General features: G+C 39.9%; 1 protein-coding gene and 1 pseudogene across 1 annotated transcript in view; both read right to left on the reverse strand.

Annotated features, from left to right (window-relative positions):
• Positions 1 to 387: 387 nt before the first annotated feature.
• LOC120440058 lies at positions 388 to 21,124 on the reverse strand (annotated as a pseudogene).
• Positions 21,125 to 22,439: 1,315 nt separating this feature from the next.
• Positions 22,440 to 24,495, reverse strand: part of abca3b (ATP-binding cassette, sub-family A (ABC1), member 3b) — a 31,604-nt gene continuing 29,548 nt past the window's right edge. Inside the window, exon 31 of the mRNA XM_031741292.2 lies at positions 22,440 to 24,359. Within this exon, the coding sequence (XP_031597152.1) occupies positions 24,228 to 24,359 (132 nt within the window). The 3' untranslated portion in view covers positions 22,440 to 24,227. The remainder of the gene's footprint in view (positions 24,360 to 24,495) is intronic.

Here is a 24,495-nt window from a genome sequence, read left to right on the forward strand (position 1 = left end):
ACATGGCACACGAGACTGTAAAAGTAAAACAGGAAACAGGAAACAGGCACAGACTTGACACTGAAACCAGGAGAAACACGAACATGAAAACATAACTCGATCAGACGTGACACAAGGGGAAGCACATAGACAGACATCAAGAGACAAGAAACTAAATAACAATGAAATCAAAGACTATTAATAATTCAAAACACAAAACACTGGGTCACTGACCCAGGACCGTGACAACAATAATTGGTGCACAGTGGCACAGTGAGAGTTCCAGTAGATTATCTTAGTGTACAGGCTATGATCAGCTGACCTGCTGCTCTTTGTGGATGTGCACAACTGAATTCAACCAGATGTCAGTAGATGTTTCATGAGTTGTCCTGGCTGATTTCCTCTACACTGACAGTACACTGTTTATCCTGGCTTTTTTTCAGATGGTATAAAGTTGGTATGAAGGTGGAATTCAGTGAATGGATCTCAGCATCATCAGCTAAAATTCAGATGACTCTCTGCTACACTTGATGTAACCCAACTGTGACCATGAAACCACAGCCACTGTGCACCAGTCACACAATGTTATTAAAGAGCAGTGTGTTCTTTACATTTCACAGGACAAACTAACCTGTTTATCCTGGACTAACCCGCAACAAGGTTTTCATGCAACCTTTAGATAATAAAGTTAGTCTACCTCAGTTTGTTTCACAGCATGTTTCACAACATGAAAAAGCATAATGTCACATGTACAAATGTACAACATCTGATTTAAAAACATCATGACTTCCATGTAAGCTTTAAATTTCCAGTTTATCAGATACCACTGAGCAGTCATTACCTTTGAATCTAACCTCACTTCTTCCTCTCCTGTCCTGTCTTTCTTATCTTTCTCCATCTCTGAGTGAAGTTGGCTCTTTCTGTTCTCTCAGTGTGAAATACAGCAGCTGGACCTTTAGCTAGCAACACACTTTGAGACAAACTGCACACAAACACTTTGTGTGTGTGCAGTTTGTTGAGCTGAGAGGAAAGTTGCACTGGAAATGCACTGACACTTACAAAAATCACTTTTAATCCCTGACTTTGACACGTTGTCTTTTTTTATCCACTGGTGATTAATAAACAAACAAAAGTCCACAATGATGAGATAATAACTCCCCCCAAATGCGTTACAGCCAAAGTAATGAGCCTGATTTGAAACGTAATAAGTAGAAAGTACAGATATTTGTTTGAAACTGTAGGGAGTAAAACCAAAAACTAGTCAGAAAAATCTGTTCCCTTGACATCTGCCTTTGCCTGGTGTTCAGAATGCTGACATCTGTTTGCTGTTGGGTTAGAATGATAAAAACAGTGCTTATGCTATTGTTACAAGTAAACGCCATAATGTCAAGTTCCATGTGTCCCTCACTGGCGACTGACAGCACACAGCATATGAGATGAAGGAGGGGTGGTTAATCCCACAGCTGGTGTGAGATCCAGTTCATCCTCTGTGATTCCAGGTGGAGGAGTGAAACGAAAGCGCTGAATGAGGGAGGTGAAGAAGAGGAAGAGCTCCATCTTAGCCAGACCTTCTCCGAGACACACCCGGCGACCTGTGAGAGGAGTTTACACTCATTTAAATCCAATCACGTCTGTGGAAGTGTACATTTTATCAAAGTTGTCATACCTGCAGAAAAGGGCATGAAGGCATCTCTCTTGACAAATTGACCATTCTTGTCCAGAAAATGTGAAGGGTTAAAAGTGCGTGGGCTCTCCCATTCACTCTCATCATACAGCACAGAGGTGAGAAGGGGAAACACAATAGTTCCCTGTGGGAAACCAAGGAGATATCTCATGTAGATGCATATCTACAGAACCGTTTCAGGTTATCAGAAGTGAATCATGATGTTAAAATATATTTACAGCAGCTGACTTTTTTGATAAAGTATCCCCTGAAGGTGACATCTTGGCTAGTTTGATGAGGAAGAGACATGGGGGCAATATTCGCCAGTCTCTGAGTCTCGTGAATGACTGCATCAGTGTACGGCAGGTTTTTCCGGTCATCTACACAAACTTGACGGCTTCCTACTACCCGGCTCAGCTCCTCGTGGACCTGCTCTGCAGAGACAAAAGAAAGAAACACATTTGTCCACATTAGTTTTAACAGATCTGCTAAAATGTGTAAAAAAAAAAAATTAAAAAAAATTCTAAAATTATACACAGAATATTGTTATGGTGTACATGTTTGGATATGACATGTTGTGTATTTATTTTCCACTGACTAGTGACAAAGACAAAACTCCTAATTTTTTGCCTTTTCTCTCTGATATCACATGCTGAAATGTCAGTCAGCCCATAACTGAAGTCCTTGGTCTTGTAGCCCAACAGGACACTGAACTCTATATATTTATGTGTTATTACCATACATAATGCACCATGTAGTATTTCTTATCATGCACGTCCCTTTATGGTGAGACTTGCATGTCTTGTCCAGTTCCTTACCCTGTATGTGTGGGTATTTAGCCATTAACAGCAAACCCCATCTCAGTGTGGCTGCTGTGGTGTCAGTGCCAGCAGCAAAAAGATTGTTCACTATGACTGTCAAGTTCTCCTCATTGTAGTGAGTATCCAAAACACAGGACTCCTAAAAGAAGTAGCACTCACATTGCTTATTGCTATCAAACCTAAATTGTAAATAATGATACCATAATTTTAAAACACATATTGTCTTACTTCTTCTTTCTGTTTCCGAATCAGAAAACAGTCCACAAGCCCTCGACACAGTCCAGGCTCCAGAGTGTCTTTCAGATGCTTAGTTAAATTCTTTATATCTCTGACAGCCATCTCAACATTTTTTAACACCACCTGGCGGTTTTTTATCCAACCGAACAGCCGGGGAAACATGTTAAAAAGCTGTGAAAAAACAGTTAAACAAAGCTTATATCAAGTAAGTACACTGAATTATTAGAAATAAAATTAAATAAATTTTACTTTGTCATATGACACAGTTTACATACTTAAAAAGGTCAATACAGTATTATTACACAATTTTTCACTAAATCCTGGTTTTTATTTTTATGAAAGCAGCAATGACTTAATTTATTTCAGAATTTCTCTCACAGAAATCATTTAAATCACAATTAACAAAGTTACTGTTGCTGTGCATCTAAATATATCTGATATTTTCAGGTAGCTTTACCATCTATTCTCTTAATGACTGTGAGTGCATATTGTGTCTTATATACATTTTATTGGATCTCATGATTAAGAATTACTCTCTTTGGGTCAATGAGCAACAAACAAATTTATAAAATAAGAAGAAAAAAGCTTGTGAAAAAGCAAACAGTCAGATTTCCAATGCACCAGATAGAGCCAGATTTGCTAAAGGCAGCGCTACAGCTTTGGCTCTGTCCTGTTGTGGCGGGGTGTGGTCTGCGGGGCCGCGTCAGGTGAGGCGGACGCACCTGAGCGGCATCCGCAATCACGCCTTGCCGGCTTTAAAGTGTGAAATGGCTCCTGTCGTGTTGTTGTTTTTGTTCGGTTGAGCTGCAAAGCTGCAGCCAGTGTGTAGAACAGCAACTGTGAGATTTTAAAAAGCATAAAAATAACGTCGGCTCTGCTTTGGTTCATTTACAGTGCTGCTGAAACTCGGAGGGGAGGACACGGCAGACCCAGGGCCGGCAAGGGAAGGAGCTGGCCCAAATGGTGGCCGAGCTGATGGCCACACAGCGGGAGCAGGCGGCGGTGTTACGCAGCAGGCAGGAACTCCAGGATCGGATCGAGCGTGGGATGCAGGTGATTGAGAACCTGGCAGCTCGGATCTGGTCCTGGCCGACACTGCCGCCACCACCTCTGGCGTTCCCCGAAAGTGGAGGAGTGGAGGCGGTCCTGACTGTTCCGGCGCCCGTCGTCGGGTGGGAGCGGCTGGTGCCCGGCAGCCTTATACATGTAGTAAACATCAGGTCATGAGGTCTGTTTGTTGTAGCTAATTTAAGCTGCTTTTATAAGGTTTTGTAGCCTCACAGAACCTCCTACTTCCATATATGAATGTATGTGATCGTGGCTAACTTTACCAACTCATCGAATCTGAATCATGAAAACGGATGCTGATTGCTGTTAAAGCTGTAACAGTATCAATTTAGACCTCGATCCTGTGCACACTGGTAATTACTAGTGGGTTTAAATCTTTTCTGTAATTTATTTTAAAAACAGCGTCAAGTCAAAAAGCCAACCTGGACTGATGCAGAACCTGTGACACATATGGTTTGATTGGCTCGCGTCACCATCCTCTTGAATACAGGGTCACTGTAGTCAAATCTGCTTCCATACACAATAGAGGAGATAATGTTGGCTGTTGCATAAGTTATTGGAAGAGCTGTATCAAAAGCATTTCCTGTAAATTGACACACAAGGGGGAAAAAAAAAAAAAATCTAAAATAAATAAATCTATACACGGGCTAACAGAAATGCACAAAATTTAGAGATGTGCTAATTTTTTAAAACATTTAAGTTGAAGTTCAGGGTTCAAAAGTGCATCAACACATAATGTCATCGCTTACATGTACACATACTATCGCCATACCTTTATGCTCTTCAATCACTTGAATCAGGTAGCCACACTCCTCCAAGATTTTATCCTGAGAAAGTCTTTTGCCCATCCCAAAGTTTTTGAGGGTGGTGAGGGCAAAACGTCTCAGCTCTATCCACGATTCTCCGTTTGCAAACAAAATTCCTACAAAACATAAGGTAGAAGGCATGTCTGCTCCAGCCTAGCAGCCAGAGCCTGACTTTCATCACTTCAGCAGAGGCACAAATGAACAATCAGGCTTGTAGCACAGACATTTGTCTGTAGTCTCTGTGGCAGAGTTCTCAATTTTGCATTCATGCCTTAACTCAAAGAACTGACAGTATGTGTTTCATGTAATTTTGTATTTCAGCATGTACTTCTCGTGCTCCACAGCTGAGGTCCTACTTTATCATATTTATCATTTCAAAGTTTTTTTTGTTGGTTTTTTTTCCTGTGTTAATTCTCTTTCACATCACCAATCCGGTACGAGGTCAGATGACTGCTGCCGTTATCAACTCGCAGTGGCGTGCACAGACATTTTGGGGGGCAAGTGCTCCAGGGGGGAAAAAGGGCACTTTTTGCATATGTGGAAAACCTTTTCTTTTTATAATAAAAAAATCGCACAGGTTAAATGCAATTTGACTTCTATTTCAAAACATTCTCTAAAAATCAAAAATCACACCACAAAAAGATAAAATCTGTATCCAACTCTAAACTATATACATACATATTCTCAAGTGTCCATTAAATGGAGTGTACTGCTCTAAAGAAGCGTCCTTCTTGGTGCCATGTCTTTGTAGATGTTGATGACCTCGTTGTAATTGATCTCCACATCTTTCTCAATGGCCAACAAGAGGAGATCAGACAACCTTTCTTCTCCACACAAACTTCTTAGTTTATTTTTGATTATTTTAGCTTTGAAAAGGATCTTTCAACTGTCGCAGTTGTCACTGGTAGTGTTGCGTAGATCTGAATCATTTTGACAAAGGCAGGAAAGATCAGCTGGCCATTGTTTTCCCTCAGTATCAGAAATATTTCTCTGAGGTCTTTTGAACTAAAGCTGGAGTGGAAGACCTTTAATTCTGTTTTGAGCTGGTCCTCATCTTCTCCATAGAATTCACAGAGGATGTGGACAGCTTCAATGGCTTCTGGGTTTGGTGGGCCTACCCAGTTAGCATGCACAGTTAAGGGCTGGAAGGACTGAATGATTCTGGCCGTTGGGCTTCCAGTATTGTCCCCTTTGAACCTCCTGTTCAGTTCCCCAGTCATGATGTCCAGAAAGGTGAAATATACACCACTCCTGAAATATGCCTCCACTGACTCAAACTGAGCACCTACTTGAGACACTGTGGTGCTGTGTTGGAAACGCACTGGAACTTTCCGCTTTCTCTCCTGACCAGGCACCACGGTAGGTACTGGAATGTTGAAACTCTCTGCCTTCTCTGATGCACATCTAAATATCTCTCCAAATTTCTCCTCAGACCTCATGGTTTGCAATGTGTGAAGCACACCATCAATTACCTTGTAGGCAGTGGAATGGTCCAACCCTTCTTCCTGCAGAGAATCTGATGCCAAAGCAGTGACTTGAATACTGGTGTGGTGATTTCCATGCAGAGAATGAACATAAAATTAATGGCATTTCTGTACATCTGAGCATCACCTTGGGCCAGGTTAGGTGGGTCACTGTCACTGATGTCATCAAGGAGCATCAAAATGGCTTTCAAATTTCTCTGAAGTGCCTTCAGTGCTTTTTCCCTGCAAGCCCATCGAGTATCTGACAGCTGCTGGAGCTCCATAACACGTTGTCCAGAAAGAGAGACTCCTGAAATTTGACCAAGGCAGCATGACGCTTTGGGGAGCCTGAGCAAAAGGCATACAATTTCTCCACCAAGTTGAAAAATGTCACAAAATGCTTGCTGGACTTTGATGCCTCCACTAGTACCAAATTGAGGCAATGGGCTTTGCAGTGCACATAGAGGGCCTTCTCATTGTGTGCACGGATTCTAGCTTGGAGACCTTTATACATGCCACTCATGTTGGCTGCTCCATCATAGCCTTGACCATACATGTTCTTCATCTCTAGGCCATTCTTTTGCAGAAGCAAGAACACTGTATTCTCCAGCTCCTGGCCTGTAGTTGTATCAACATTGCACACTTCGATGAATCTCTCCTTTATTTGCATATGATGAAAATATCGCACAACAAATGACACTTGTTCTTTGTGTGAAACATCAGAGGTTTCATCAAGTAGAATGGAATACATTTCAGCCTCTTTTATTTCACGTTGTATCTCCTTCCTGATGTAAGTTCCTAGTGCTGCAATGATGTCATTTTGACTTCTGTTGGAAAGCAGTGACACCTGGGGCCTTGTCTTGGTGGCTTTAACTGTGGCAATTTTTTCCAAATGCATTTTCAGCACACTATCGTAGCGGGAAAATACATTGACTAATTCACGAAAATTGCCACGGTTATCACTGGACTCACTCTCATCATGACCTCGGAATGCTTGTCCCTGACGTGCAAGATACACTGTTAGGTCAATTAATCTTGTCCGGATTTCTTTGTTTGTCTGCCTCTCTCGCTCTCTAACTTCCACCCTTTTACGTCTGAAACATCAAATGCAGACTGAAGGGCCTTTTCTGAAATTGATCCATCTAACCATGCTTGTCATGTGCATCTCTGCGCTGGAGTGTTGTTTGATTTTTCAAGAGCAGTACTCCACTTTCTGATGCCATCAGTTGTCCAGGCTGTTCTGCTTTTATATTTTTCATCTGAGAGGAAAAGCCGACAACTAAAACAATGCATTGAATTAGCAGTGGGTGAGTATTCCAGCCACACATTAGCAGAAAACCACTGTTTCTGGAATGATCTCCCCTCAGTTTCTGGGTAAGGTATATCAGGCTGACATGGGCCCACATTGCAGCACATTGAAACGTATCTGTCATTGCGCTTTATTTTAAATGTATGGATGTGTGTTGGATCTGTTGGGTATTGTAAAGCTGCTAACTTTGACATTATGTGATCGATCTGTTCTTCCTCATTGTGGTCTTCAGAGAGCACTACATCAGTGTCTGTAGGCCTAACTGAACCTGTTGCTGCATTGGTCGCGGCTTCATTTGTTTCTATATCTCCCTCTTCTGCTATGCTGGTAGATGGCATAGAGCTGCTTCCCTGCTGTGACTGACTACAATGGAACAATAATAATAATAATAGTATTATTATTTATCATAATAATAAGCTTAAACAGATAGTTTTAATAATAACCCATACTGCAAGTCTTGTAACATAGAAATAACTTTCAGAGGTACAAAATAATAGTTAGCTCAATGCCTGCTGATTAAGTTCATTAAAAACTAAGTGTGAACAGCTTTTAAGATTTTTCAATAGAATTAACTGCAAGGAGCAGGTTACATTAAAACATTAAAATAGAACCTGACTCTGCCCTTGACTCTGACCTTTCATCTTCATTTTCCTTTGCTTTCACCCAGGAGAGCAGAGAACTGCTTCCCTGGGCTGCCTGTTGTAGATCCCTTTCTTTCTCCTTTCTCAGCGTCTCTTTCCTAGGCATTATGCTTGCTGAAATTAGTAAATAAATAGACCAAAATGTACGAGAACGAATAAGACTGACTGTGGTCATTACAAGAACAGGGCAGAATGGTCGTTTTCACAGGCAATTGGGAACTGCCTATTTTTCCTTTAGCAAATTAATGTGTTAATGTTGCCAATATGTTACACCAAAAAAAATTAACATGTCTAACCAGTGCTTCTCAAAACTTTTAACATGCACCACCCCAACACCGTACCCTTCAAACTACCAATAACAACGTCACTGTTCTGTCACAATCAGGTCACAACACAGTGCGTAAATGTCTGACTTCGCTGAGTCAGTAACAACCAGTTAGGCTAAAGACTGCATCTTTAGACAGTTGGACGGTGTTCTAACTTTCTCACAGGAGACACCTACTAAAGACAGTCAAAGACATTAATTTCAATCTTACCAAAGTAGGACAGTAGTTGGCGTTAGTTATGGAAAGGCTAATCCACAAAAAGCGGAGAAACGTCCATAATTCTATTATTCATAATCATGTCAAGGTTTTAGGTTTTTCTGCAGTTCCATCTCTAAAAAAAGTGTGATGTCTTCCGTCACTGACTTCAGTTTGAAAACTTTGTATTTATTCACAGATTTCCGTGAGATCATCCTAAAATTTGTAACGAAAAATGGGCTCAAAAGAGCCCTCTGCCTAACGGCATGTAGCCTATAGAATAACGTGATATTTTCAATAGTGTATGCAAAAGGTCGGAATTGATGGAGAGTGGGGTTGCCTAAATGGTTTAGGTTACATTTTAAATGTGTCGTTTTTTTGTTTATCCATATGGATGGATGGAGGGGGCAAGCTGGCAAAGTTTGTCATGTGCAGTTTCTGACAGGCTACTTCACAACAAAACAATTGCAGGTTGGTCTTAGAGGGCAAACAGAATAATTTCACTCGATTCATGGGTTACCTGACTGGTTGGGAAGGGAAAGAGCTGCCGTGTTGTCCGCCGTGGCTCCCAGTCGCTATAGTTAGCCTACTATGCCTACTCCAAGTAGTCCTATGTCATGCCGCTGCTACACGCCTCACAACAAATGAACTGCAAGCGTGTTCACGTGACACGGTGACAGTGAAAAAGCGACAGGGTTCGGGTGTCTTTGAAGAAGGGGCACAAATCAAGCCATTATTTTCACACCTTTTTAAATCGCGCAGCTTTAAAAAAAAAAAAAAAAAAAATCACGTCTTTCAAAAGGGCACTTTTTTGGACTGAGGGCAAAAGGGCAAGTGCTTCAGCACCACCTCGTCTCTATCTGTGCACGCCAGTGTCAACTCGATATGTCAGTCCAGGGTTTCCCAATCATGTGCTGATTATTTCAAACATGGATAAGTCTGGAGGCAGCAGAGTGATGACTTTTACAAAGCAAGAAAAAAGCAGATAATTACAAAATAAATGTAAAGCATCAAACCAACTCAACCAACCATCGATTCTGAGCTGGATAAGCAAGGGAAACTGACTTTAGCTGGTCATATACCATGCTAATGTGTGGTAATGTAAAATCAACAAAGTAGCACTATGATAAAGGAATCTGCTGTTGAGCAATCTCTCTGGTCAGTGAGAGTGAAGGAGGCTGTTGCTCAATCTGATCTTTATCAAGCAAAACAGCAAAGATCAGAGCAAAAAAATAAAATCAGCATTTCTTCAAAAAGAAAATCATTCAGTTTTAAGGTTTTCAACCATAACTCTATAGGTCTTTATTTTTTATTTCAGAGTCATTTTATCACTTTTGATCTGGCATTTCCAAATCTGTGTCACTGGTGAAAAGCCAGCTATCAAACAGAACTCAAAGTACAACACAGTGTTGTCACAAACAGCAAAACTCACACTCATGGTAGACATCCTAGAACAAAGGAATATGCAACACTAAACCTTTAAAAAATTATTTAGTAATATTATTTTTCTGATTGAAAGGAAACCAGGACTTCATGATATTGGTCAGCTGTTGCAAAACATGAGCAAACATGCTGTTAATTGTGTAACCTGTTTCTATCATGTTTTCTTATATCTCTAGTGATCACAAATAACAAAACCTGCAATTTCCCCTGGGCTGACACAGAATGGGTGGATGATTTGTGAACATGAAATTAAACTTAATAAACCACAATATAAAAGAATCATACCATGACCTCGGTTTATATCATTAAGTATCGGGGAGATGTTGCGCTCTCCAAACTCCTCTGCATAGTTGACCAGTGCCTCTCTGACTGTCTCATATCCAGCCAGGACCACGACTTTGTTGGTTCCAAAGTAAAGAGTAAATACAGAGCCGTATTTCTTTGAAAGCTGCAAGAATCATTCAAAAAGTAATAATTAAAAAGCATGTTACGTTCCCCTAACAATTCACAGGAGGCCCTGCTGGGGCCATAACAAAGCATTAAGTATTGCAATATGTTTAAACTGACTTCTTTTGATTCAGATCTTGAGAAGAGTTATCTTACCTCACACAGAGTTTTGTGGGGTCTCTTGAGATCTAATTGCAACAGGTTACCAAGCAGGGGCAGAGGTCTCGGTCCTGGGGGTTCATTTCTTTTTTCCTTAGAGATGAAAATGACAGAGACAAGATAAAGTACAAGCAGGAGAACAACGGCTCCCAGCATTGTGGTGGGACTGAACAAAATGAAAAAGATAAAATCCCCAAAATGTTCCATTTGCTCTGATGTTGATGGTTCTCCTCTGTGCTGTCCTTGCAGGTAACACACTTTGCTTTGTGCCAGAGTGCAGGGTGGGGCGGGGGGGTGGGGGTGACTGGCTTTGCAAAAAGTAAACACTGCATTGAAGACAGTTTACTAAAATCGGACTCTCCTCCAGTGGCTGATAAAAAGGCCAGGAACACTATCAGACACTCTGATTGATGTCAATAAACATATACACACTTACTGCAGACTTTACAGACCTCCAAAAACTACAGTGGAAACTATCACAAAGAAAAAGAGATCCTAATAGAACAAAGATTCATGTTCCAAGCCAAATGCTAAACATGCTAAACAAAAAACTTGCCTTACAGAAAGGGGCCCATTTTAAGGCATACTGAGACACAAAGTCTGAAAGAATATGTATCCTGTCAGAGTGAATTGTTAAATGTTTGTCATTTTTATGCTTACCATCCATTTCTATATTGTTTAACTGTGGGATGAAAGGAATTTCACAGTCCCCCTCCCCAGATTCTCAAGGTTCTGGGTGAGGGGCTATAGTGTTTTATTGCAGATACATCCTATCTGGAAGATCTGCTTCTTTTGATGTAAGCTTCCTGCGGTTACGACCCTTTGGTCAGCAGGAGGTAACACACACACACACACACACACACACACACACGCACTTACAAAACCACAGGCAAGGTACTCTTTGTGTGTATGTATACATCATATGTTAATGACCCTATGCATATTCAAGTAACCTCAATAAAAGGAGTGCTATGGGGAACCTTGCTGAGAGTCTGACGGAGGTCAAGTGGGTGGAACGACACTTGGCTCCAGGCAGGCCTCCCTCATGCATGAGTAACACAAAGAACTTTGCCTACTTCGTGTCTTGCTTGCTGTGTTATTACATTGCCTTTAACGTTCCAGTGAATAGGTTTAAGGTACAAACCTATCATATCCCCTGCAACTTTTAGAAGGAATGACTAATCTTCTCCAAAGTCATCCAGATTTGGTGCTTCCCCCTCTTCTTTGTGCTCCCAAGCACGGGATCACAATTTCTTCACGTCGCCTTACTTATTTTAACCTCACTGTCACCATTTCACCTTAGTACAGAAAAAGAAACTTATTTAACACACACACACACACACACACACACACCCATCAGCTCACAAGTGGAAATGAGGGACGGTGAGCAAACACATTCATGGCCACGGCAGGTCATCAGGCAGGGACTGCAGACCATGACAATATACTGAGCTGATTAGGTTTTTTTAAAACACAAATTCAAATTCTTTTGGGCTCATCAACACTAAATCTGAACCTTAATGGCTTGGACTGTGAGTGTTCATTATAGAGCTCAGTTTCCTCCACAACTTTGGTTGTTGCACTAAAATAGCTGGCTAAGCAGCTTTAAAGATTAAATAAATAAGAGTACAATGTAAGAATACCTATATGATCTAAAACAACATGCTGTATTTTTACATGACTTTTGCAATATCTGCACTGTTTTGGTAAAAGTGTGTCTTCTGTATATTCATGATGTGTTTCACTGCATGCAAAAACCAAACTGAAAAACTAAAGACTTTAGTTTTTTGCAATTTTAGATCAGCTATTAAAAATGCACGTTTCCAAATGTATCTGCAAAAAAAAATCACAATTCTCCTGCAATTGAAAGAATAAACTTCTAACAAATTACTCTCTTAAAATAACACTGAAAAACAAAAACAGTGACATGATGCACAAATATATTGTACCGTGTTAATCACTTAGTAAAAAAGCACACATTCAAACAAAGTTCTGGTCGGTGATGAAAAATTTGAACGACAGAACTCGTTCTGTGTATTATAATCTCCTTTTACTTGCTGGAAGTGACTGAAATAAAGGGTTCCCTTGTAGACGTGGTAAAAGTACAGAATTTTGTACTTAAGTAGAAATACTACTGCTAAAAAAAATACTAGAGTAAAAGCTGAAGTACTGATTCAACTTCTTTACTCAAGTAAAATTTAAAAAAAACAAATACGGGCTCTGAAATGTTCTCAGAATAAGAAAGTAAAAATAGCTCTTTGGAGGATGTTTCTATTTCTGTCCAAAGCTGACTGAACCTCGTGCTATATTAACATGATGACAAAATAATATCAGTAGATGGGAAACTTTAGTCTAACATTTTTTTAGTCCAATTATAGAAAAATATTTTCTGTTACCTACATTGTTTCTCTAAACAGGAAAATGTGTGCAGTCAAGGGTTAATGTGGGATTCAGCAGGTTGGAGAACCCTAAAATTGGTTGTAATACCTCAGTGTGGGGAAAAGAATCATAACTCCCAATTGTCACGTCTGCTGTGGCAGACGGCGAGGAGTGGAGAGAGATTGGACCCAAATGCAGACACTGATAACGGACTTGAATTGAGAGGAAGCCTTTATTACGGCAGAGCAGAATACAAACAAAAGCAAAAGGTGGCAATGACTAAGCTAGCAAAACCTAAACTGGGAGAAACCTAAAAAAACCAAGAATAAGGCCACTAAAGCCCTGCAACATGGGAAATGCAGTTTGCAATAAGCAGAGAATCCAGCAACAAACAGAGGACGACAAAGGGCTTAATTACACAGAGGGATAATGAGGGAATGAGACAGAGGAGGAGGAGAAATCACACACAACGAGACCGGGGAAACAAAGCTGAAAACACTAACATGGCACACGAGACTGTAAAAAGTAAAACAGGAAACAGGAAACAGGCACAGACTTGACACTGAAACCAGGAGAAACACGAACATGAAAACATAACTCGATCAGACGTGACACAAGGGGAAGCACATAGACAGACATCAAGAGACAAGAAACTAAATAACAATGAAATCAAAGACTATTAATAATTCAAAACACAAAACACTGGGTCACTGACCCAGGACCGTGACAACAATAATTGGTGCACAGTGGCACAGTGAGAGTTCCAGTAGATTATCTTAGTGTACAGGCTATGATCAGCTGACCTGCTGCTCTTTGTGGATGTGCACAACTGAATTCAACCAGATGTCAGTAGATGTTTCATGAGTTGTCCTGGCTGGTTTCCATCCTCTACACTGACAGTACACTGTTTATCCTGGCTTTTTTTCAGATGGTATAAAGTTGGTATGAAGGTGGAATTCGGTGAATGGATCTCAGCATCATCAGCTAAAATTCAGATGACTCTCTGCTACACTTGATGTAACCCAACTGTGACCATGAAACCACAGCCACTGTGCACCAGTCACACAATGTTATTAAAGAGCAGTGTGTTCTTTACATTTCACAGGACAAACTAACCTGTTTATCCTGGACTAACCCGCAACAAGGTTTTCATGCAACCTTTAGATAATAAAGTTAGTCTACCTCAGTTTGTTTCACAGCATGTTTCACAACATGAAAAAGCATAATGTCACATGTACAAATGTACAACATCTGATTTAAAAACATCATGACTTCCATGTAAGCTTTAAATTTCCAGTTTATCAGATACCGCTGAGCAGTCATTACCTTTGAATCTAACCTCACTTCTTCCTCTCCTGTCCTGTCTTTCTTATTTTTCTCCATCTCTGAGTGAAGTTGGCTCTTTCTGTTCTCTCAGTGTGAAATACAGCAGCTGGACCTTTAGCTAGCAACACGCTTTGAGACAAACTGCACACAAACACTTTGTGTGTGTGCAGTTTGTTGAGCTGAGAGGAAAGTTGCACTGGAAATGCACTGACACTTACAAAAATCACTTTTAATCCCTGACTTTGACACGTTGTCTTTTTTTATCCACTGGTGATTAATAAACAAACAAAAGTCCACAATGATGAGATAATAACTCCCCCCAAATGCGTTACAGCCAAAGTAATGAGCCTGTTTTGAAACGTAATAAGTAGAAAGTACAGATATTTGTTTGAAACTGTAGGGAGTAAAACCAAAAACTAGTCAGAAAAATCTGTTCCCTTGACATCTGCCTTTGCCTGGTGTTCAGAATGCTGACATCTGTTTGCTGTTGGGTTAGAATGATAAAAACAGTGCTTATGCTATTGTTACAAGTAAACGCTATAATGTCAAGTTCCATGTGTCTCTCACTGGCGACTGACAGCACACAGCATATGAGATGAAGGAGGGTGGTGAATCCCACAGCTGGTGTGAGATCCAGTTCATCCTCTGTGATTCCAGGTGGAGGAGTGAAACGAAAGCGCTGAATGAGGGAGGTGAAGAAGAGGAAGAGCTCCATCTTAGCCAGACCTTCTCCGAGACACATCCTGCGACCTATAAATGCAAAGAGTTTACACTCATTTAAACGAGGCATGTCTGTGCAAGTGCCAACTTTCCCAAAAAGCCTGACAAAGTTGTCATACCTGCAGAAAAGGGCATGAAGGCATCTCTCTTGACAAACTGACCATTCTTGTCCAGAAAATGTGAAGGGTTAAAAGTGCGTGGGCTCTCCCATTCACTCTCATCATACAGCACAGAGGTGAGAAGGGAAACACAATAGTTCCCTGTAGGAAACCAAGGAGATATCTCATGTAGATGCATATCTACAGAACCGTTTCAGGTTATCAGAAGTGAATCAAGATGTTAAAATATATTTAGGTACAGCAGCTGACTTTTTGATAAAGTATCCCTTGAAGGTGACATCTTGGCTAGTTTGATGAGGAAGAGACATGGGGACAATATTCGCCAGTCTCTGAGTCTCGTGAATGACTGCATCAGTGTACGGCAGGTTTTTCCGGTCATCTACACAAACTTGACGGCTTCCTACTACCGGCTCAGCTCCTCGTGGACCTGCTCTGCAGAGACAAAAGAAAAGAAACGCATTTGTCCACATTAGTTTTAACAGATCTGCTAAAATGTGTAAAAAAATAAATAAATTCTAAAATTATACACAGAATATTGTTATGGTGTATATTGTTTGCATATGACATGCTGTGTATTTATTTACCACTGACTAGTGACAAAGACAAAACTCCTGATTTTTTCCTTTTCTCTCTGATATCACATGCTGAAATGTCAGTAAGCCCAACAGGACACTGAACTCTATATAGGTATTTATGTGTTATTACCTTATATAAATATACACTATGTGTGTTGGAAAGTCTGTTGACTGTGTTCAAGAGCCCCCTTGTGGCGAGAGAGCAGAGTTGAACTATTGAGAACATGGTCCAGAGGTTAAGCTAACACATAGCAAGAGGCACCTTGTAAACTGACTTAACAGTGGACGTCTAGGCATAGTGTGAGTTGTGTGCGTCTCTAAAGAACTGTGAGTAGACATCATGATTGAATCCTTATTATATTCAGCATTCTGTATATGTTTTGCTTACAGACCACACATATGGGCTCAAATTGTGGGCATAAATATTTTGTAGTCGTAAATCAAATGTGTAGTTGTGAACTGAGTTTTGTAAGTGTGTAAGTTTGTGTGTGTGTAAAAAAGATTTGTGTTTGTAAAAAAATATTTACACAGTTACAAATTTTTTTGTTAAGGTCTGGTTACTACGGTGGCCCTGAGAGGCCAAACGGACTGCAACTTAAGAAAACGCCAGCAATAAGAAAAACGCTGCAAAAGCACACAAAACACAACGGAAATAGGAAAAACGACAACGGAAATAGGAAAAAAGAAAACATAAAGAGGAAAAACAACAGCGGAAATAGGAAAAAAGAAAACAGAAATGGCAAAACGAAAACAGAAATAGGAAAAAACACAAGGAAGTGCTTCTGGGGAGACAACCCGACGGACCAGTTGCAGGAACCGAAAAAATGGTAAGTGTGTTTTATCATGATTCATATAATACTGATGACGGATTTTTAGGCTAATAGTTCGGCTAACACACTTAACTCTCATCTTTTCTTTCCTCACAAAACCGATAGATCCTTCACTTCTTTTAAGTGTCTCCCAGCGCAATTCTTAGCATATTTTGGTTCCTGCAACTGGTCCGTCGGGTTATTGTCTCCCCAGAAACACTTCCCTTGTGCTTTTGGAAATCTGTTTTTTCCTATTTCCGTTGTCGTTTTTCCTATTTCCGTTATTTTTTGTGTGCTTTCGCAGCGTTTTTCTTATTGCTGGTGTTTTCTTAAGTTGCAGTCCGTTTGGCCTCTCAGGCCCACCGTAGAGGTTACAGATACAAAGCAAAAAACTGGTATTAAACTCTACACTCAAGTTCCCTGGCTGTGTGTGACTTTCAACTTACAAGTACGAATTTTGACCCAATTTTTCTGCCTTTCACCTGATTGGTCAATGTCATGTCAATCATAAATTTAACAGTCCAGTCAGAGAACAGATGGGTTTGGCTGGCGGCGGGGTGCTTTACTGAGCTTCAGGTCCTGAAAGGGTAATACAGTTTGAAGCTGGAGGATCTCTATATGAATATCCTAAGCTAGGTCCCTTAACTTTTGGTAGCTACTGAAAGGATAAAGTTGTGCTATACCAGAAATACCATTATTACTTTAGTATTGAGTCTATACACACAGACCCCACCTACGAGTTGTACACCACCCTGTAACCCTGTGGTTGCATCACTGTGCTGTTGTGTTAAAGAATAACAGTAAATAAGGAATAACCTTATTTGTGCGTCCTGTGTGTTCTGACCGACACCCCAAGGTGAACACCATTGTTATTCAACCAACGCCTATACAGTCCTGGGTGAAACCCAAATGAACAGTGTCGTATTTCTTATCATGCACATTCTTTTGAGGTAAGACTTGCATGTCTTGTCCAGTTCCTTACCCTGTATGTGTGGGTATTTAGCCATTAACAGCAAACCCCATCTCAGTGTGGCTGCTGTGGTGTCAGTGCCAGCAGCAAACAGGTTGCTCACTGTGAATGTCAAGTTCTCCTCATTGTAGTGAGTATCCAAAACACAGGAGTCCTAAGAGAAGTAACACTCGCATTGCTTATTGCTATCAAACCTAAATTGTAAATAATGATACCATAATTTAAAAAAACACATATTGTCTTACTTCTTCTTTCTGTTTCCGAATCAGAAAACAGTCCACAAGCCCTCGACACAGTCCAGGCTCCAGAGTGTCTTTCAGATGCTTAGTTAAATTCTTTATATCTCTGACATTCATCTCAACATTTTTTAACACCACCTGGCGGTTTTTACCCAACCGAACAGCCGGGGAAACATGTTAAAAGCTGTGAAAAAAAGTTAAACAAAGCTTATTCAAAGTAAATAAACTTAAAATACTTTGTCATATGACACATGTTACAGTTTAAATATTAAAAAAGATTAAAGTCCATACAGTATTATTACACATTGTTTCACTAAATCCTGGTTTTCATTTTTATGAAAGCAGTGATGACTTAACTTATTTTAAAATTCCCCTCACAAAAATCATTTAAATCAAAAATAACAAAGTTACTGTTGCTGTGCATCTAAAGATATATGTGATATTTTCAAGTAGCTTTACCATCTATTTTCTTAATGACTATCAGTGCATATTGTGTCATATATACATTTTATTGTATCTCATGATTAAGAATTACTGCCTTTGCATCAATGAGCATTAATAACAAATTTAAAATTTACGAAATAAAAAAAGCTTGTGAAAAAGCAAACAGTCAGATTTCCAATGCACCAGATAGAGCCAGATTTGCTAACGGCAGCACTACAGCTTTGGCTCCGTCCTGTTTTTCTTCACTGAATGTTTAGACCCTTGTTATTGTAGGGAGTTGTGTATGCCTTCCAGAGAGCCATATCGATGGGGACTTTAGCCCCTGGGATCTCTGTTCAGGCAGGCAGGTCACGAGGTGCAGGCCAGACAACAATCAGCAAAGTCAGATAAGAAAGACATGACATGAACTGGATCAGTTATCAGGCCGTCCTAACTCCCGAAAAGCCTTCAGTTGATCCAAAATGCTACAGCGAGAGTATTGACTGCAAGCATATTTCTCCCATAGTCACTTGTCTTCATTGGTTTCCTGTTAAATCCAAAGTTGAATTTAAAATCCTTTCACTTACAAAGTCTTGAACAATCAGGCCAAGTCTAATCTTATAGACCTCATAGGACCACATAGCACTGCTGGTTTACTTGTGGGTCCTAGGGTATTCAAAAGTAGAATGGGAGCCTAAGATACGAAGCATTATACATGTATTAAACATCAGGTCATGAGGTCTGTTTGTTGTTGCTAATTTAATTTAATGTATAAGATTTTAGTCTCACAGAATTTTCTACTTCCATATATGAATGTATGTGATCATGGCTAACTTTACCAACTCATCAAATCTGAATCAGCATGAAAACGGATGCTGGTTCTGTTAAAGCTGTAACAGTATCAATTTAGACCTCAGTCCTGTGCACACTGGTAATATTAGTGGGTTTAAATCTTTTGTGTAATTTATTTTAAAAACAGAGTCAAGTCAACAAGCCAACCTGGACTGATGCAGAACCTGTGACACATATGGATTGATTGGCTCGCTTCACCATCCTTTTGAATACAGGGTCACCGTAGTCAAATCTGGTACCGTACACAATAGAGGAGATAATGTTGGCTGTTGCATAATTTATTGGAAGAGCTGTATCAAAAGCATTTCCTGTAAAATTGATACACAAGAAAAAAATCTAAAATAAATAAATCCATACATGGGCTAACAGAAATGCACAATATAACATTTAGAGGTGTGCTAATTTTAAAAAATCATTTAAGTTGAAGTTCATGGTTCATGTACACATACTATCGCCATACCTTTATGCTCTTCAATCACTTGAATCAGGGAGCCACACTCCTCCAGGATTTTATCCTGAGAAAGTCTTTGCCCATCCCAAAGTCTTTGAGGGTGGTGAGGGCAAAACGTCTCAGCTCTTTCCACGATTCTCCGTTTGCAAACAAAATTCCTACAAAACATAAAATCCTTTATTTAAAAACTCAATTAACTGATTTTTATGAGATGGAAATAGAAACATGCTGACAAGGCTTAAACCACCAGTAAGAAAGGGCTGAAAACAATGAGTATTTTTAAATTTTTAACTTTTGAAGTAGTTTTGTTTTTGAATATATCACATTTTGTACCCCAAAAAGTTGATTCTGTGCATCTGGATGTAGTATTTTACTACAGTACAGTGCGTTTGCACAATGACTGAAATTAGCACCACTGACTAACAATGTCAGTTTCATGATCATTGGTCAGTGAACATTATTTATAAAGCTGGGGAAACTTACAGTCAGCTGAGACTGTAGAAGTCACTTGGATGAGTGACAAAACGTTTATCCCACAGAAAACGCTATGTCGAGATGAACAGGATCAACGTTTTGGGATTTCCTTACCTGGAATATTGAAGCAATTTCAAAATAAAGGTGCTATATTGCATAGTTTACTACACAAACAGGGTCACATACTCATGGAAGACATTCAACATTAAAGGAATATGTAGCACTAAACTTATATCAACTATTTTTTAAAACTCTGGATGGAGAGGAAACCTGTGTTTCATGAAGTCATGCGAGTCATAACAGCTATAAGTGCTGTTAGTCATTTCTGAGAAGCCAGGTATCTATGTTGACCGGACTATTTTGGATAGTAAATGAAACAGAATAAATGGTATTATGAAAGAATTTCATACCATGACCTCGATTCAGATCCTTAAATATCGGGAGATGTTGCGCTCTCCAAACTCCTCTGCATAGTTAACCAGTGCCTCTCTGACTGCTTCGTACCCAGCCAAGACCACAACTTTGTTGGTTCCTAAATAAACTGTAAATACTGACCCATATGTCTTTGAAAGCTGGAAGAATAAAAATTAAGCAAAACACAACTGAAATAGCTTTAAATGCATTGTAATCTTTCATAAAGCTGCTTCTTTTGAATGAGAAGACGGGCTAATTTACCTCATACAGAGTTTTGTAGGGTCTCTTGAGGTCAATTTGCAACAGGTTGCCAAGCAGAGGCAGAGGTCTCGGTCCTGGGGTTCCTTCCTCTTTCCTTAGAAATGTAACTGAAAGATATGAGATAAAGAACAAGCAAGAGAACAGCAGCAGCCAGCACGGTGGTGGAACAGAAAAAGTTGAAATCTCCAAAAAGTGCCATCTCTGTCCGGTGACAGTGGTTTTTCTCTGTGTTACTTATGTGAAAACTGCCAGAGCTTCCTTGTAGGGACTCCCAGGATAGGTTTAGCAATCATCTTCCCGCCCCTGTGGTACTGCACAGGAGCATTAGGTAACCCCACCAGCGATTTAATTACAGGAACTTGTTTTGCCAGAGCAAGTGAGAGCGTCCTCACACTTCAAAAACCCACAGCTATGTTTTTTTAGGGTCAGCAATGTTTCAGTTACCAGGTTGCTATTGATCACACAGAGACATGTAGAAGATTGAGGTCTGTTAGGCGTCACCTCTGCCCGCTGGGGCTCCACCTTGTTTGTGCTCATGGTGGCTTTTGGAACATTTTAACACAATTATCTGATAAAAAAAAATATATGGCTTGCTGTGTGATACAGCTCATCGTCCCTTAGGGATTAATAAAGTATGCTGATTCTGATTCTGATCTACTAAGTTTGGGGAGTGGAATTCTAATATTTAATTAGTTTGTCACTTAACAATAAGTAAGTAGCAGATACATTGCATCCAAACAGTTCATGGGTGGCAGCTTGTTAATGAGGCTCATACAAATATGGTCACTAAAGGCTCCAGAAGATTAACCTGGTGGAGGTCAAAATGCTCACTCGGAAACTAAAGAAGGGCCTTACAGTGGTCTCCATTATTCAAATTCTGATGCTTATATAGTCATTTCCCTATGAGCAATGTCATGTGACTCTCTAAACAAGCTGCTGGACATCAGGATGTGCAAACATGAAATTATAAATGCAGCAGGGAAGGAGTATTTCCAGGATTTCTGAAATGGGATGGAACAGGGGGAGCAAGAATCAGAATACTTAATCGGAAATAAAATCATCACAGAAAACAATAGGCATCATTTTCGGGCTCATGTATAGCCCTGTGCTCTTTAATCATTTTAATTAGTTATATATTGTTGGGTAGTTTGAGTTATAACAATGCAATTAATCTAAAAAGAATTTTAAAAAATGAAAACTTCAAAATAATTGGAAAAAAGAGCAAAACATAGTAGCGTAAAAGCTGGAAGTAGCATAAGATTGTAAAAAAAACCCACACACATAAAGAAAGTACATGAATGGTAAATGGCCTGTATTTGTATAGCGCTTTACTAGTCCCTAAGGACTAAGCGCTTTACACATCCAGTCATCCACCCATTCACACACACACATTCACACACATGAAATCTTTACTTCAGTAAAGTACTTCATGAATACTCGATTACATTCCTACCGGTCTTGTCCCTGCTCTCCAGTGGTGTTGGGCATCGTAAAACACTCGAACATCTGGTGCTTTCCACTCACTCTCGTCTACCTGTGCTACACACTGCTGTCAATTCTCCTGCTTCTCTGTGCAGGTATGTGATGATGTCCAGGTTTAGGTTCACATAAACTCATTTCTAACATACATTTGTTTTGTGTGCATTTTGTTTTGGGGGTTTTGTGGGGCCTAAAGGGAGAGTTAGCTTTGTGGGGATGATGTGGTTTCCCATCCTTGTCTGTCACAGTGTGGTTAGTCCAGGAAGAGGTCAACAACATAAAATAAACTCAAAACCCTTCACCACTTACCTCTGGTGGCATCTCTGTATGCAAAAACATTCAGGACAAATGCTGAGCAAACGAAATATAAAAACAGGATCCCACACTGGGCTTTGCATCCTTTTGCATAGAGCATTATTTAATTTAAAAAGAGTAGCGATACATTTAGAGTTGACAAAGTCAGTCCCATGGCATGGTACAGTACAGTACACAATTACAATGATGTAAATTCCCTTTTTAAATTTGATACACCACATTTCAGCATTAAACATTCTTCAATATCAGCAGCGCAAACCTTTTAAATGTTTATCATTTTTCTACTTGTCTAACAATGCTGTTATTTCAAGTCACACACATAATGAAAGATGATTTGTGCAAATACACAGAAATTATAATGTAAAAATCTTTGAAAACCTCTAAGCAACACATCAGTGGGGTTTTTTTAGGAATGTCAGTCTCTCGTTTAGCATAAAGAAAGCACTGCGAATAGTATCAAGCTGTTAATACAACTGTCAGAGAGCTTTTTGTGTGTAAGACGGTATACATTCATTTCACTTCTCTGAAGTGTTTCTTTGAGGACAGGAATGTCAAATAAAGGACTCAGTGCGATTATACCAGATTATAAAAACATGGAGACTGAGTAGGAATTCGTTTTTGGAGACATTAAAAGTCTTCAGTCTCTTCTGCAGACTCTGGGATGAATCCAGGAAGCGTGCTCCCATTCTATCTGTCGCTGTCTTTACACATGCACAGGTGTAGCATGTGAAATGCACAGCTGATGAAAAAAACAATAAAGGCATCAAAACACCTTAAAGGTCATTGCAGTCTCGATGTTCTAGGCCAATTTGAATCGAAAGACTTTGAGTTTCACCAGAACAATGACACGAGTAAAATCTCCAGCGTCACTTTGTGGGGGTTTTCTTTTTATAAACAGCTTCCACGTAAGCGGTGACAGCTGATATCCACATAGTAACACACTGTTCCTGTACTTTTGTTGGGCAGCTAAAACTGAATAGTTACCTCACAGGAGCTGAAAATTGAGATGTACTAAATGCTCTAAGAAGAGACTAAATGTACCCTGTGGATTAATCCTCAGTCTGGACGGCCTTCTATTGTTCACTAGCAGCTCTCTGCTCTCCCGGTTTCGTGCATTTTGCAAGTCCTATTTTAGGCATGCATCTATTAATGATTCCAAAACAGTCTTTAAATGAGTAAATGGTTTTAGTACCATGAACACATCGCATTATGTACATCTGGCAACAACATTAAGAGGCTCTTAAGGAAAAAAAAAAAAACAGTCCTCCTTCATAAGGGTGACAAAGAAACAGGAACCCTCACTTTTTAGATAAGGCTCAAGGGTGTGTGACAGTTACACAATCAAATCAACTGGAGTGGTCCGTTCTATTGTAATGATTGACAGTCACCGAAATAAAGCACACATTTTTGAACACACATAAGAAGTAATAAAAATCATAAATAACAAAATGACAGTCTGTACACTCAATTAAAACACACACACAAATAATCCCTGTCACACACATTTCATAGTAGTGGTAGTATCTACTGAGTGATTCAATTTTCTTTGTTTGACCTCACTAAAAAGAGTCAGTGTAATCGTGTCATAATCAGAATCAGTTCTTCTACAACAGCAAATGGCATAAGTGACCAAAGAAAGACACATCCAGGTGATACAATAAAAGAAATGCTGAAGTTGGTGTTTGCCACTGACCCGCAGAGTGTGTGTTCGTGTTCAAGGTTAAAAACGGAGCTGGAGACGAACTGCGTTCTCCTCCAGCATGTGTTCGCGCCTGGCGGTGTAACCGAGGCTAGTCCCTGCGTAAGGGCCGTGTGCACGTAGTGTAGGAAATGGGCAATGGGATGGACAGATTCTTCACTCCACCTAGTTCCTCTCGCTCTGTGTGCAGTGCTGAAACTGGGCAAAGCTAAGGAACACCTGCTCCAGTGATATCTGACTCACGCAGTAGTCTTCAATGTGGTATTTCTCTTTGGCTGCCTCCAAAGTGCCAAACACCTGGATGGGAGTTGGGAAAGAGAGGATATGAAAAAGTGAAGATCACATTTAATACCTTTAATTTGCACACAGTTAACCAGACAGAAAAAAAGAAATTACTTTTTCATGCACATCCAAATACCGGATGTGCATGTTT

This window comes from Oreochromis aureus, linkage group 4, assembly GCF_013358895.1.
Source record: "Oreochromis aureus strain Israel breed Guangdong linkage group 4, ZZ_aureus, whole genome shotgun sequence".
NCBI classification, from domain to species: Eukaryota; Metazoa; Chordata; class Actinopteri; order Cichliformes; family Cichlidae; genus Oreochromis; species Oreochromis aureus.